Source organism: Eucalyptus grandis, chromosome 10 (assembly GCF_016545825.1).
Source record: "Eucalyptus grandis isolate ANBG69807.140 chromosome 10, ASM1654582v1, whole genome shotgun sequence".
Lineage (NCBI taxonomy): Eukaryota > Viridiplantae > Streptophyta > Magnoliopsida > Myrtales > Myrtaceae > Eucalyptus > Eucalyptus grandis.
The window spans coordinates 7,784,620-7,800,677 of NC_052621.1; the positions used below are offsets into that span (position 1 = coordinate 7,784,620).

The 16,058-nt window shown below is 39.7% G+C and overlaps 2 protein-coding genes across 2 annotated transcripts; one reads left to right on the forward strand and one right to left on the reverse strand.

The window, feature by feature from the left end:
* Nucleotides 1-120: 120 nt before the first annotated feature.
* Nucleotides 121-2,900, reverse strand: LOC104421501 (protein TRAUCO). Its single transcript, XM_010033469.3, has 2 exons — nucleotides 1,596-2,900; nucleotides 121-574 (listed from the first exon to the last, which is right to left on the reverse strand). Exons 1-2 carry the CDS (start codon nucleotides 2,713-2,715, stop codon nucleotides 309-311), a joined length of 1,386 nt encoding a protein of 461 aa, XP_010031771.2. The 5' UTR covers nucleotides 2,716-2,900; the 3' UTR covers nucleotides 121-308.
* Nucleotides 2,901-7,386: 4,486 nt separating this feature from the next.
* LOC104421502 (NAD(H) kinase 1) lies at nucleotides 7,387-15,635 on the forward strand. The gene is made up of 11 exons (XM_039303871.1): nucleotides 7,387-7,530; nucleotides 9,051-9,204; nucleotides 9,280-9,400; nucleotides 10,362-10,560; nucleotides 11,008-11,121; nucleotides 11,322-11,416; nucleotides 12,263-12,369; nucleotides 12,835-12,908; nucleotides 13,946-14,024; nucleotides 14,171-14,478; nucleotides 15,019-15,635. The coding sequence occupies exons 1-11, from the start codon at nucleotides 7,519-7,521 to the stop codon at nucleotides 15,325-15,327; spliced, it is 1,572 nt and encodes a 523-aa protein (XP_039159805.1). The 5' UTR covers nucleotides 7,387-7,518; the 3' UTR covers nucleotides 15,328-15,635.
* The last annotated feature ends 423 nt before the right edge of the window (nucleotides 15,636-16,058 follow it).

Sequence of the window (16,058 nt, forward strand, 5' to 3'; positions counted from 1 at the left end):
AACTCCAAACACCCCCCAAAAAAAAAAAAAGGAAAACAACTTCCCACTAAAAGAAAAAATACCACGACACTATAAACCCTGTGATAATCAGTAAAACAATGCGATAGACATTATGTTAGCTCATGAGAAAGACACACGTTTCAACAAGAAGAAAACGAACTTAATGCAGACATTTTGGAAAAAATATAAAGTTTATCATTCCTCAAGCGTGTTGGTTCCATGATCATAAGAATTACAATCAAATGTCAAACTCATTTCAATCTCTCAATAATGATTCCTAAGTCATGTAATTTAGGCGTTCCTCTTGGTCAGTGCTTTTGCTCAGTGGAGCCACCATTATCCATGTGGCTGTCATACCCCTGATAAGGGATTTCGATCAAAGGCTTTGGGATTGGACGTCCTCCAAAGTCACTCGGAAAGCATTCAAACTTGGGACCAAAGTTGAACCTGACGACACAGTTTGGTTCATTTGGAAGAGTATACATTGAAGCAGCTGGGTAGTACCGACCTCCATACAGATCTTCAAAAGCAACCCCTTGACAAACTCCATTTCTGAAAAAAGAAATCTCACTCCCTGCATGCACAGAATGATATGGATCATAATAAGCTAAGCACTAATATTGAAAATCAATCTGTGGCTAGCATTAGGTTCTCTCTCAAGGAACAAGTCACTTCAACTATTCTTCAACAGAAGTAAAATTTGAAAAACATAGCAACATCAGCATAGGAAAAAGCCTTGTCCCCATGTCCATCTCAATTATGGCAATCTCCCACCTCATTTAATAGATATACCATTACAAAGTCTAAGAAACTAGAAAACTCTGACTGAACCCTCATCTCCAGACTATGCTTCACATGATCATAAACCCATGAGCTGAGATCTTCTAATTTTAAGAGGGATGATATTTAACATAACCACCAGGAGGGGATGGTGCCATTTTATGTTGGTACAAAAGATGTGTCATATTTGTACAGAATATATTGCTCCACAAGCAATGTTTTTGGTTGGCGATACATATTGTATGCCGGTTTTCTGCTGAAACAATGAGTCAAACATACAGAACTAGACAGCGCAACTCTTCCAATCATGATGCCATGGCTCCTCTAGTTCATTCATAAAGCAAAATTATACGTTTATAACCCATTCAATTGGCCAAGGAATATCTATCTGGCATCACCATCAAGAACAGCTGCATTCCCAAAAAGATTTCTCCTTCAGATATTAACTCAAGGAATAAACTTGCAAAACAAATGTCTCCAACGTGCCGATATTCAAACATAACATCCTTGAATTGAAAACTTGTAAAGAAATACAAAAGGCAAGAATACTACATTCCATATATAAGAAACTTTCTTGAGCACGAAAACTGTTTTATGTCTGATATATGACTTCAAAGACAGAGAGAGACAAGGCAATAGTCAGCCACAACTGCAAGTAATGAGCATGCGTGAGCAATAAACGAATCTGTAAAAGCAATGCTTCTCTTCCTGTGGAGATTTATAGTTGTTGACATCAGCTTCTAAGTAGAGGAAGAACATGAATATGCAGAGATAACACTGGATATGGTGCCAATGGCAAACAATGGCTAACTTACCGGGTACAACCTTCGGGGGATCTTCCTTTGGATCGGCCATGCAAACATACCTCTGACCCTTGTACCAAACCAATTGTGGCGACTTTGGCGCATATAATCCCCCGTCAGGCAAATTTATGTAAAATCCAATGACATCACCTTCTTTATACCCTTCCTCCCCATATTTCTCTCTCGATGCCTTATGCACCTTACTCCCGTCAATATCTCTATACCCAAAACTGTTCCCATCATACCCAACTGGAGCCTGCAAGTCCCCCTTCTCCGTGGACCATCCTAACCTGGTATGCCCTGTCTCCCCCAATCTCTCCACCTTTATCTCGAAGTACCAAGCTCCTTCCACCACTCCTCTTGTGGCTCTCACCATTCTATACCCCTTGGAACTGCCCGCACTCAATCTATCCTCGCTTAATTCTACTTTCTCAGCCTTATAAACCTTCGACAAGCATATTTTCATGTCCGGCGCATCGTCGTTTCTGTCCGGAAACCTAGGGACAGGAGCTATCAGCACGGTATCCTCAGCAGGCACATTGTGGTTATTATTGCCGCCGCTCTTATTCTTCTTCTTCCCTTTCCGCGTGGTTTTGGTCACCCACACATTGCTGTTCTTCTTCTTCGATTTCTTCCCACTGCCGGCGCTCGAACCAGTCCGGGCCGCAGTTTTCAAGCCGCCATTGAGAAAGCCGTTGGCCTCGCCGTTACAAACGCCTGCCTCGCGCATTGCCGATTGCTCATCGTCCCCCGACAGGTCGCGCTCGGGTTGCTGCTGATCCGGCGCCCGAGACGCGAGCGACGGCAAGTGATTCGGCTTCCTGGGAGACACCACTTCCTCCTCTTCTCCGTTCCCGTAGTTCTCGTCCGCCCTCGTTCGCTTCCGAGATTTGACGGTGTCGTCGGAAGGGGGCTCCTCCGAGGACGGCTCCTCCGACGCGGCCTCGGCGGGGGGCTCGGGCTCGGACGTTTGATCCGCGGAGTCCAGCGGCTGCCCGTCGGTCGCGGTGGTGGCGAGAGAAGCGTTCATCGATTCGCCGTCGTCGTCGTCATCATCTTCCTCTTCTTCTTCTTCTTCTTCTGCGTTCTCCTCCCGGTAGGTGTCTTTCGGAGAGGCCGTGAGGGAATGCATCGAGAAAGAAGGAACGGAGGTAGACGAATTGACGAGGAAGCTGGCGTTCGGAGCTTCGATTCGGAAACGATAACCGACGTCTGTGCAGAGATCACGCCACTACGACGGCGGTCGGAGAGAGAGAGAGGGAGGCGATGTATCGCCGTCGCCGCCGTCGCTTCGCAGGTTCGCAGTCGGAGCAGGAGTGACGATGGTGAGCGGAGGCGTGCGATGCAGCGACAGGGAATAAGAGAGGGGCTCGAAGGTAGTTGGGCTCGAAGGTAGAGGGGCTCTGCCCGGCCCATCCAAGCCCAACTACCTTTTTTGGGCTTGGATGGGCCGGGTAGAACCGAGCAGATAATGGGCCGGTCAATTGGGGCTTGGGCTCGCCTAGTGGTCAATTTAATTATTGAGCTCGCTCGAAAAATAAATGTTTTTATTTTTATTTTTTGTGAATGGCACAAATGGGTAAGGATGGTAATTTTTCGAATAGAGAAAGTGGGTGCTCGAGGGGTAGACAAAGTTAAATCATTGACCTTTTATTACTGTTTGATGACATGAATGATAAATTGAGAATGAATAAAAAAGTGAGACGAAATTTATTTGGTTTCAATTATATGGATTAGTGTTGAGACACGTAAATTTACTTCCGTGATCATCTATAAGTTATTTCTGAAAATAAAGAAAGTAATTTTTAAAAGAATTGACTAATGATTCAATGGATTGATAATTTGAGTGGCAACTTAACAAAAACGAGGATAGTGGGCAGTTTGACTCTTGATACAAATAATGTCAAGATTAACCAAAAGCAAGACAAATATTAAGTCCAATTTAAATACCTAGATAGATTTATCAGTGGAAAGTTTTCCGTAATGAATTGACTTAGTCTTACTAACCTTATTGAAGCTTGTATTTATTGAAGCTTGTATTTCTCCCAATACTAATCTACTGTAAATTTTCACGTGAATTCGTATCCATGTAATTGCATGTCAATCGTAATGAAACCCGTTTTATACATGAGTTTTTTCTACGTAGAAATGATTATTCAAGCGCATTTCTTTGACCAGCATTGATTTAACCGCATTATTCGTGAATAGTGCATTATTTTTAATTTTATTTTCCCACCACCGAAGCCCATCCGCCTACCAATCGCACTTTCTCGGTCCTTTCTTCGAATATTTTTTATTTTTTCAATTTCTGGTCAAGCTTCGTGGGAAGACTGCTGGCGCTGCGGTCAAAGTCAGCCAATAACTGAAAGCAAAACACAATTGTGATGGAACGTTGACTTTCGTTGCTTTTTCCGACCATCCAGTCAATATTTGTCTCTGACCCAAGTAAATAGATGCGAAGAAAACTTCCGACCCACTCTCTAAGTAACATTAATATCACACACCGACATATCATTTTTCAAAAATAAAGAATTTCGATATGTTAAAACACTTTACATATTAATTATATATTTATATATATGATTATTTTTATGATTATTTTCATGAACTTAATTTGATTCAAATTCACAAATCATAAGTAATAATAATAGAATTGAGAATGACTTTTATACTAAAAATTGTGAGTCCCGAAAAATGAAAGTCAAAAGAGAAGAGAAAATTAGGTTTTCTCCTTTCCCATTTTATTATTTTTATTATTTATTATTTTATATATATTTATATTTTGATCATTTATTTATTGAAAATTTTTCTAATTGATCATGTGCGTATCGAAATTGCATGTCAGCACGTGTGAGGAGAGTTGATCACGTGTTGGATTTTTTGACACATGTTGATTATGTGTTGGAATGTCTCAGAGTATGTCCAATATGTATTTTTTAGCGTTGAACACGGGACACAAAACCCACTGCCCCGGTAAGCGCGGCTAGCATTGAGAATGTCAATGTGAAAAGTTCCCTTGCTCAACCACCTACGCTACCACCACGGGTTCAGTGTTGCCCATTTTAATGAATTTTCTTTTTACCCTTTTAAAATTCATTTTGGCCATGGACTGTATATATATATATTAAATGTGTTTTATACTTATTACAATTCTTTTATGCACCTTCCTTCCATTGCATATATATACATGTGCACGCATTTATAAGGTTATTGATTATTGCATACCACATTAGCTAATGACGTGACGTGCAATTAATCATACTAAGTTTGACGAGATTGATCATGTTCATGTTGATATGGGAAAGGAGCGTCGAGGCTGATAGAGAGGACAACGGGGATTTTCAATTTCCCTGATTGAGGAAATAAAGGAAAGGCATTGAACTCACGCGATGAATCAGTAGACATAGATTGGGCAAGAAATTGATTACTCGGGACCATCATCGTAGTACCAACCACCAAATCAAGGCCGAGGAGGACAATTTCAAGTTCAATGTATCGACTAAAAAGAGAGAACTTGTCTCCCTAGAACAAAGCAAAAAAAAACAATTGTCATTTCGGTGAACGACCAAGGGCGGCGGGAACGCAACTAAACCCTGCGCATGCAATTATGTCATGGCCGCTGCAAACGAGGTCCAAAAGAAGATAAAAATCCACGATGCGCTTGGGATTCAACTGAATTCCGAAAATTATAGGAAATTGAAAAGCAATAACAACGGAAAATATTTTGTCAAGTGAGTGCCCTTGAAAAGTAGTTGGGTATACATTAGATTTTCAAAAAATATTTCATGCACAACACAAAAAAAATCGATACCTTAAATATCATCACAAAAACCTCCTTAATTACTTATTAGACCCTGATGTTTAATTACTGGTTAGTAAAAACTTGATCGCAACTAGCACGCATTTATTTCACGGAAAAAATCATTTTTCAAAAATAAAGAATTCCGATACGTTGAAACACATTACATATTCACTGTGTGTGTGTATATATATATATACATGATTATTTTTATGATTATTTTCATTAAATTAATTTGATTCAAATTCACAAATAAATAAATAAGAATAATAGAGCCGAGAATGAATTTTATACTAAAAATTGTGAGTCCTGAAAAATGAAAGTCAAAGAGAAGAGAAAATTTGGTTTTTCTCCTTTCCCCTTTTATTATTTATTATTTTTATATATTTATATTTTGATTCTTCATTTATTGAATTTTTTGAAAATGACCTTGTGTATATTGGAATTCTGAATTCACATATCAGGAGAGTTGACCACGTGTTGGATATTTTGACACATATTGACTGTGTGTTACAATGTTTCAAAGCGTGTCTAATATGTGTTGGAGCGTCGAACACGACACGAAATTTCCCAGAGAATGTCGATACTTCATATTTCATAGCCCATTTCAATGAATTTTCTTTTTACATTTTTTAAATTTTATTTTGGCCATGGACTATATATATAATAAACGCGTCTTGTACTTATTACAATTCTTTTGTGCACCTTCCTTTCATTGCATATATATACACATGTGCGCTTATAGGGTTATTGATTATTGCATACCACATTAGCTAGTGACGTGACATGCGATTAACCTTACTAAGTTCGACGAGATCGATCATGTTCATGTCTGACAGGGATTTTCAATTTCCTTGATTGAGGAAATAAAGGACAGGCATTGAACTCACGCGATGAAACGGTAGACATAGATTGGGCAAGAAGTTGATTGCTCGGGACCATCATCGTAGTACCAACCACCGTATCAAGGCCGAGGAGGACAATTTCAAGTTCAGAGCATCGACTAAAAAGAGAACACTTTTCTCCCTCCAAGGCTACAACAGAGCATAAAAAAATAATTGCCATTTCGGCGGACGACCAAGGGCGGCGGGGCGGCGGGAACGCAACTAAACCCTGCGCATGCAATTATGTCATGGCTGATGCAAACGAGGTCCAAATAAGATAAAAATCCGAGATGCGCGTGGGATTCAACTGAATTCCGAAAATTATAGGAAATTGAAACGCAATAACTATGGAAAATATTTTGTCAAATGAGTGCCCTCGAAAAGTAGTTGAGTATACACTAGATTTTCAAAAAATATTTCATGCATAACACAAAAAAAATCATTACCTTAATATCATCACAAAAACCTCCTTAATTACTTATTAGACCCTGATGTTAATTACTTGTTAATAAAAACTTCGATTGCAACTAGCGTGCGTTTATTTCATGGAAAAATTAAAATTTGAAAAAAATAAAAAAATTGCTCACTTTTATCACTTAGTGGAAATGATAAATGAAAAATATTTTCGTCATTTAAGAAAACAACCAATATGGAATATTTTTAGTTGATTAATTTTTTTTATGAATATAACTAATTATGTTTATATAATATTTTTAAAATTTTGACATTTCGGCGAAGGCAAATGACTTTCAAGACGGCCCAACGACCATTTCTCAAAGTCAGACGCTGCCCACCAAGGGAGAAAAGGCTCCGCACTTCTTACTCTCTCCCGCTCCTCGGGCCTCTGGCCAATCGTCGCGCGACGCGTGTATCCCTAGCCCTTGGACCGCGACGCGTGGGGGCGAACGGAGGCGACTATCCACGCGTCGCGCCGCCACCGGGCTACCAGCGACGGTCCACGGCAGTGCGACCGGGCACGCGATCCACCCCCGCTCCGTGCGTAAGTAGGGAGTGAGGCCGGGGTTGTTGGCGATATATCCACCAGTGCCCGCGACATGCGTAAGCGCACTCGCCACGCGCTAATTCGGCCCCGGCCCCACCCCCGCACCTATAAATTTCCTCTCCCCACCCCAGCTGTTGAGACAACAGTTCGTGCGTGTTGACTTTTACACGATTCAGTTGGCTTCTCGCAAAGGCTCTCTCCGCGCGGGACTCGCCACCTCCGATTTGCTCCTCCATTTCGCCAGCCAAGATGAATTCATCCGTAATCTCTCTCTCTCCCTCTCTCCCTCTCTCCCTCTCTCTTTCTGTGTGACCGCGTGAAGCCGGCATGCCTGCATGTCCGATTCTCGCCGCCGCCTGCCAACCCGCGTCGAGCTCCTCGATTCGAATCCGACTGCAGTGGTCGCGTCCTCGCTGGCGATCTGGACCACTCGCGGCTCGAGGAGTGATGACGTGGAGTTCGGGTTCTCGGTTCTGTTCGCGGTTCGCTGTTGCTTCCTCTTCGTTCCCGTTTCCTTCGAGAGTAGTGTGCGGAGCGGAGGGGGTTGTTGGTGATTGGGATTTGAGCTGATCCTGTGGCGTCCGTCGATGCATTGAATTGTGGGAGTGCGGATGATTCATTTGGGGCGGCCGGCTGCTTCCGGGAGCGAGAAATGGTCGAAGCGCAGTTAATTTGTTTGTTGTTGACGAAGTAGTTGTCGTAGCTTTTATACCAGCGGTTAGCACATGTACCGAAAATTTATGAACCCGGAATTTCGGGAATTCACTGTTGAAGATTTGGCTTAGCCGGCGGCTCTTTCTACCTTGGTGTCTTCATGAGACTTCGATTGGACGACAAGTAACTGGAAAAAATATCGCATGTACAATGAACGTAGCGCCAATCGGATTTTGGCTGAGCATTCAATCATTAGCGAGAGCAATAATAGAGCATGATTGATTTGATACATAGACTTGAAGATGAGGATGAGGAACATTAGTCTTCTAAAACTTGGCATGAAAGTAAAGGTGGGCTGTTGTCTATGCTTTGTCGGATCACGTTAAATAACGATGGAATTAATGCTAAAGTGAAGGGATTCGTGTTGAAATAGAAATTATTCTTGGGAGTATATCTCGCGATGGAATGTAATAGTACAGGTTATACACCGTATCAAGGTATTATGATTGTTTCTGTATTGGAGTGATGGTTTGGTCTTCTGGATTGCCACTGTACTATGAAGTCGAGCTTTCCAAATCTTGGAATGTGAGGCACATGGGGGATTTATGGTAATGGGTATCTATCTTGAGAGATCCAACAGCACTTGCTTTCTGGGGCTTCTGCTTATGAGAGGAGGTGTAGAAAAATCGTTTTAAGCGCATTTATGGGACAAATTTTGAAACGTTCCTAGTTTAGGGTTCTTCTGGTTGATATGTGTGTTCAATTCTCATGGGGAAGTTATTTGACTGATCATTTGTTCAAATAACTTCACTACCAGGCGCTATTACCAATCTATTGTTTAATTACTGGTCTGTGACAACAGTTGTTCTTGTTTCGATTGGTGACTCCACCATTTGGTATAATGCCTGTTAACTGATAATTAGGAAATATTCGACGTAAAATGGATTCAGAAAATAAGAACTCATATGAATTAAATTTTCATTCCCACGTTTAATGTTTAGCTAGCGCTTTGGTATGCATTGTATGGCATTGCATGCCCTTTATTTCAGCAAAGACTAGGACCGAGCATTATGCTTTTCACTTTTACTTATATCATGCTTATATATTAATGAGCCCTTTATGAACAGGATGGTGCAAGTCATTCTAGCTCAAGGCCAGAGAACGGTTTTATTGATTCAGCTTCTGTTGTAAATTCTGAGAAAGCAATCCTGGAACTTCTGCAACAAACTCCTGTTCGTGATAACGATGAACATCTCATAGAATTTTCGGAGGCTTTGAGAAGTATGTTTGGACAGTTACATTTATTTCTGAACCCTAGATGCAGTTCATGAATTAATGCTTGTCCTTAACCTGTAGCTGTTGCAAAGGCACTAAGGCGAGCTGCTGAAGGAAAGGCTTCTGCTCAAGCTGAGGCGGCAGAATGGAAGCGGAAGTATGAACTTGAAAGAGCACAGAATCAGGACTTTCAACAACAAGGTTTAGTGAGATTACATAGCAAATATGCCTGACCTATTTAACTCAAGTTTAATCTTCCTTGCTTTCCATGATTGCTGCCTTCCTTCAGCTTTTCATGAATGTGTTGCGGAGACTTCATGGTGGCTTGTTTGGTACCTATTGTTCACGAATTGTTTGGTCCTCCTTTTGCTTCACACATTCTGATATGCATGCTCCTGTGCACTTGTATGTACCTGAATTAGAAATGCGTATGTGCATCTATTTATGCAGCTAAATATAAAATATGTATGTATGTCTCGTTACACAGCTTAGAGAGACAGTACAAACAAGTAAAGCCTTCCATTTCACAGGATAGAAATGTTCTGGGTAATTACAGATTAGGATGCATGAAGCTTCCATTTGGTGCATTAGTTCTGGTATGGACATCATTTATGATTGAGTATCCATTGTTGAGTATTGTTTATCATGACCTGCTGCTATGGTATCCTTTGACAGCATTTCACTAATAAGGTGATCTAATATTCACATATACTTTTTGGTATACTCTGATCACACTTCTCAGTGATTGAACATTTGTCTTCTCTCCTTTTTTATCCTCGCTGAAGGCTCGATTCACTTTAATAAACTCCTATCAACTAAATAATATAATCCATCATGGATCATCAACATGCATTGAATCTTCTTGGATATTCCTTGTCAATCCGTCAGCTAATGCACATGAAGTTGTTAGTTGCAACTTACAAGCTTAGTGGAAAGCTTCATTTAGGTGGTGTCCAGGAGCTGACAGTAGACTTGCTCTAGGTTTTGTTGGAGATACCAGGGATGCTTAATGAATTACATTGAAATTCTGGAAAGAATTTGAAACAAATTACAGATAGATGAAAAAATTTACACTCTGTATGGGGTTTGGCAATCATTTTCTTTCTCTGTTGTCCTTGTCTTATAAGTGTTTTGAAAAGATCATGTTAATACTCTTACAGACAAAAATCTGGAGGTAAAGATGATGATGATGTTCACTGCGAGAGTACACAAAACTTGGATGACCAGGATGATTTGTGTAACGAAGCCAATGAGCAACCTGAAGGGTTTTGTGCGGAGCATGGAATTTGCTCCCATGAGGTTCTTTTCGATGGGGAAAATGATTCTGCATCGAGGGCAATTCAAAAGCGAATGATGAGAAAGGTTGAATGTCTGACGTTTATCCTCTCTATCCCCACAGAGTCACTGTTCTTCAATTCTCTTTTCTGTGTCTGAATTATCACTACAGAATCATAGGGCAGGTCTTGTAGAAGAATAGCTTGATGCCAGGATGATAGAGAGCTTTACACCTGTCGTTCTTATTACTACCTTTTCATATTGAATCCATTTGTTGTGGAGATTGTACTATGATAAAAATTATAGGGGCTTCTACTAATGACATCTCTCTCTCTCTCTCTCTCTCTCAATCAATATGCATCAAGTTATCTCAAGCAGTATAAACAAATTTTCTGGTTATGCTATTTGTAATATTTATTAAAGAAGAGTTTTTGCTGTATAAGTACTTTGTCAGTGTACAAGCAATATTTGACTTGTTCAGTCATGTAAGCATGCCAATATTTTGTTTAACTCATATCTTCTTTCTTGAGACAGGCATCATTCAAACTTTCATGGAGGTGCAAAGGCAAGAGAAGTGATCAGCACAAACATGACATCGTGTCTTTTGAAAAGGGAAATATAACAACAGCTGGGCGCACTAGTAAACAGGTATATCTTCTCCTAATGGTCAGTCAGTGTTTGAGAGGGGACCATGAGTTATATTTCAACTTGAATGGTTTGGTTTGAGTACCTTTCTGCGCTTATATGCCACATGATATAAGACTCTTATTATGCTGAATTGCTTGATATAGTGTAGTACACGAGCACGCTTCACTGCTGTTATAATGGAAAACTCATTATCTTAACAGATTGCTTTGAAGTGGGAATCTCCTCCACAGACAGTGCTTATTATGACAAAACCAAATTCAAATTCTGTTCGAGTCCTATGTGGAGAAATAGTCAGGTTTGAAACTAAGAAATCCTTAGTTTCACCATTTCGATTTCTTTCAACCTGTTCTAGGCATTTTCCATTGAAAGCAATGTCTGTGTGGATGATGTTCTGTGATTACTATTCTGCCTAATTTCTTCTTAAACTGCTGGCTAGGTGTTTCCCTCTCACACCACTGGTCTTTGAATTCAATCACTAAACTATGGCAGGATAAGTAGGAATAAATGGGCTTCATGTGATGTGCATGCTGTTTGCACATTCTGTACAAGGTTGATAGAAGATTCCTATGGTTAAACTAACGAAAGAGGACAAATTCACTTATAATGAAATGATGTTCTGGCTTATGATGCTCCGGAGGTGCTTTTGTAATGCTTTATATCAAGTAATACTGCAACACAAATTGTTAGTCAGAACTAGTATTCTATCAATAGTCACACCCCGAATTATTGCTGGACTAACATTTGGATGAAGCTGTTGTTGCTCAGTGCTTATTTTTAGGGAAGTCTTCTTTTGATTTCTTCGATGATTGCCATTGATTATGTTCGAGTCGGCGGCTTTTGTGGCCTTAGTCAGAAAATATTGATTGTGGTGTTTGGATGTCTATGTTGAGCTTATGGTTTCGTCCAGCTTAATGGTACTTGTTTACGTTCTTTCTTGCAAATTTTGGGATCTTTTGTGTAATTCACAACATGTTCAATAAATTAATGGCTTCAAATTTCCTGCAAAAAACAGTGCAATGTTCAGATTACCTTAGTAATTGGGTAAACTCCAACACTTTAAATGCTAGTAGTGATAAAAATATCATGGACTCATGTGCATTCTTTTAACTTAAAAACTAATATCTTTATTTTCTATTGCTAGATGGTTAAAAGACCACAAGAACTTGAACATTTATGTTGAACCACGCGTGCGATCTGAACTTCTCACTGATTCATCTTCCTTCGAGTTCGTGCAAACTTGGAAAGATGGTGAGTGTGGGAACATATTATAACTAGCTGGTGCTATTATTTTATGATCACTTATAAATTGGTCTTTGTTGTTTACTTTCTGAGGATATAAATATTTGTCAGTTCTCTTTTCTCATTTGGAGCACCTTTTCAGTGAGAATGTTAGTCCCTTTTGCTGCACTGTGCTTTAATTATTCAATATGACAAAGTTTTACTCTTTTTAGCAACAAACAAACTTACACTTGACGTAGCGGGATTTTTCCATTAATGTGTTTAAAATTTGATCTCTCAAAATCAGCTTCTTCGCACACATTGTTGGATTTGTGCTCTATCATCTGAGACAATCATTCTTATGACTGTTTTAATGCTAAATAAAAAATTACAAATCTTCAAGCTCATAGGCTTTTCAAATTGGTTTCTTGTGTCAATTAGGATCTAATCATGCTGCCATTGTCACTGACTTGTTGTGTTGGATTTTTGTTTCAGAAAGTGAGATTCTGGACTTGCACAAGAAAGTTGACCTTGTGGTCACTCTTGGTGGGGATGGAACTGTCCTTTGGGTATGTGTAATTTTGTTCCCCTCCTTATCATTGATTCCCAAGGCAATGCATTTGTCATTTACAGTATAATCAGCCATGAGTCCTTTTGTCTGCTATTTTTTGATGGTAGGTTACTGAGTGTAGCATCATAGCCAGGGCTGAGTGTGATGGCCCTTGTTTTTCTAATATAAAGTAATTGCATGGTACATTTTACTTTCATAATTCAAGTACATTTGACGAACTATGAATTGACTCTTTTTTCTTTTCTTATCCTGAAAGCGAAAGGGGAAACCATTGACAAACATAGTCTTTTTCTGTCCTCCGGAATGCAAAAGAAGAAAACGTTGATGAACAGTATTTATATTTTACTAGAAAGTTTCCGAGGATTTTACGGGATACAAAAATGAAAATGTTGTTCGTCTACTTTGTAAAACAGTAATCATTCTTGATTTATAAGAACTCTTAACACTTTCTTTTCCACCAAATCAATCACAGTATTGTAAGAAGAATAATATCAATGCATCCCCTATATAACTAGAGAAGAAAAGGTAACTTTGGCGATGCGACACTGGTCCGTGAATCTATATAGGTTTTTTGTCTAAGATGCCATGTCCTCTTTATTGGCTTTAAGCATTGTATATGTCTTTACTTGGTCCTTAAAAGCATCTACTGCCAGTTCCCCTTTAAATTGGCTCTTAGAGCAGCTCTCAGCATTTAGCCCTGAGGAGAAATGACTGGAAACAAAATTGGGAAACCCTGAGGAGCCGCCGGTAGCATCCATTCAGTTTGGTTGGACATTCTCGGTGCTTAAGCATCCATGTTCACATATGATGGACAAATTGTATGTTCTTATTGCTATTCAATGCAGGCATCTCATGGTGTGATCACTTCACTGAATATTGAGACCATGCATATTCATCTATTAGTTCTGTTTTTCATTTGTCAACTAAATGAACGCATGCTTCCATGGTGAAATTGTACTCAGTTGTACTTCTGATATTCCTATTGAATTTTAATTTGAATCTTGAGAAGGAAATACAAGTTCTGTTTATTTGCAGGCGGCATCAATGTTCAAAGGACCAGTGCCCCCTGTTGTCCCCTTTTCTTTAGGGTCCTTGGGTTTTATGACCCCTTTCTGTATCCTTTGCTTTTCTAATGTTTTAAGATCCCCATTTTGGCATCATATGAACCAAATATGTGGAATGAACAAGATGCCATGAACTAAAACCGATAACTCTCTCACTGGTTAATGACTTGAAAAAGTGATCCTCAACATACTTCAGACAGTGAACGCTACAAAGAACACTTGGATTCGATTCTTAAAGGTCCAATCAGCATAACATTACGGCATCGGTTGCAGTGTCATGTTGTCAGGGATTCAGCCAGAAATGAATACGAAACAGAAGAACCGATACTTGTTTTAAATGAAGTCACAATTGATCGGGGAATATCATCGTACCTCACAAATTTGGAGTGCTATAGTGATAACTCGTTTGTCACTTTAGTACAAGGGGATGGGCTAATCTTGTCAACTACATCTGGCAGCACTGCCTATTCATTAGCGGCTGGAGGATCAATGGTCCATCCACAGGTATTCCAAGCCTCTCTTAGCATTGATTATTTTTTACTATTTAATATCATTAGTCGAATTAGTAATTTTTTCAGTGGAGGAATTTTACAAGTGCATGATGACTATGAGAAGACAAATCGGGTTTTCTCCTTAATGTTGCAATTGCAGGATTATATATTCTCATATGAGTCTATGACACGTTCAAGAAAAAAATTAAATCTACATCCATGCTCTGCACAGGCTTACAAACAAATATACCAGTTATTTATAATAAATCATCATTTTTTTCTGCTATAGCAATCAATTAAAAAATTGCCCTTTACTTTGTCATTTTAGTAGATGCTTGTCTTCCAAGCCTCAGACCTGTAGACTTGAGAACCTAAGGCTCTCTGAAGAAAAATGAAAAGAAATTTGATTCTAATTGATCTTGAGTTAATTGCATATTAAGTACAATCTATCCACATAGGACATGCAGGCATCATCCATCAGCAAAACAATTTTTTTTTATTGTTTTTTTTTTGGGCAAGTCAGCACTGCTGAATCTGCTGTGTCAATTTGCAGGTTCCTGGCATACTATTCACGCCGATATGTCCTCATTCCTTATCCTTTAGGCCATTGATCTTACCCGAACACGTCACTATTCGGGTGCAAGTACCTTTCAACAGCCGAAGTCAGGCGTGGGTATCATTCGATGGCAAGGACAGGAAACAGTTAGGAGCCGGGGACGCACTCATCTGTAGCATGGCCCCATGGCCCGTCCCTACCGCTTGTCAGGTTGATTCCACCAGCGACTTCTTGCGCAGCATCCATGACGGCCTCCATTGGAATCTGAGAAAGACTCAGTCATTTGATGGTCCGAGGGAACTCTGAGCATTGTTTTCCCCCCAATATATATAGTTTAGGTATGGGCAGCAAAATCGAGCTATGTTAGTTACTTTAAAAAAAAAAGGAAAGAAAAAGGAAAGTGATTCCCATGGAAGGATGTATGTGCTGGTTCACAATTGATTGTCTAAAGCTGCCATGACACTCTTACTTGTAGTTGTCACCTGAAGTGAGGGGGGAGCCTTAATGGTGGCCAGATTTTTAAATTGCTGAAGTATTAAATGTACATGAGGTATTACTTCATATTCTTTGAAGGCTGTTGGATCAAATAAAGTTTAAAGTATTTAAGCGCGAAATATAAGGTACACGCATTTCGATAGAGTTGGAAACTCAAATCATCCTTAACCAATTGTCTGGCCTTCATTACATGCTTCTTCGGGAGACTATGGAAGAAAGAGAATACACCATTCTCCACTTCCCGATCAAAACAGAAGTGATTTGGAGGATCGAAGCTCTTTAAGACCTCACTCTGCAAAAAGGAAAAAAAAAATGGCTCTGTTTGCCAGGCTGTGAGTTACTGGTATAGTGTAAAGTAAACAAAAATCGCTCTCTTTGCCATGCTACGAGTTACTGGTATAGTGTTAAGTGTTCTGACAAACAAATTCTATGAATGAAGTGTTTGATAACCACCAGATTGATTAGATAAATTGAGCAGTCTGACTTGTGAACCAGTAGAGTTAGCTCATTCGGAGTCTGTCTTTCCTTGTTCTTGCTGAGCG

Bases quoted from the DNA above. Each gene is read 5' to 3' on its own strand.
- LOC104421501 (XM_010033469.3), bottom strand. From the start codon at position 2,715: ATGCATTCCCTCACGGCCTCTCCGAAAGACACCTACCGGGAGGAGAAC. The intron at 575-1,595 runs GTAAGTTAGCCA...CTGTGCATGCAG, and splicing joins TCCCCCGAAGGTTGTACCCG to GGAGTGAGATTTCTTTTTTC.
- LOC104421502 (XM_039303871.1), top strand. The intron at 9,205-9,279 runs GTATGTTTGGAC...CTTAACCTGTAG, and splicing joins ATTTTCGGAGGCTTTGAGAA to CTGTTGCAAAGGCACTAAGG. The intron at 10,561-11,007 runs GTTGAATGTCTG...TTCTTGAGACAG, and splicing joins AAAAGCGAATGATGAGAAAG to GCATCATTCAAACTTTCATG.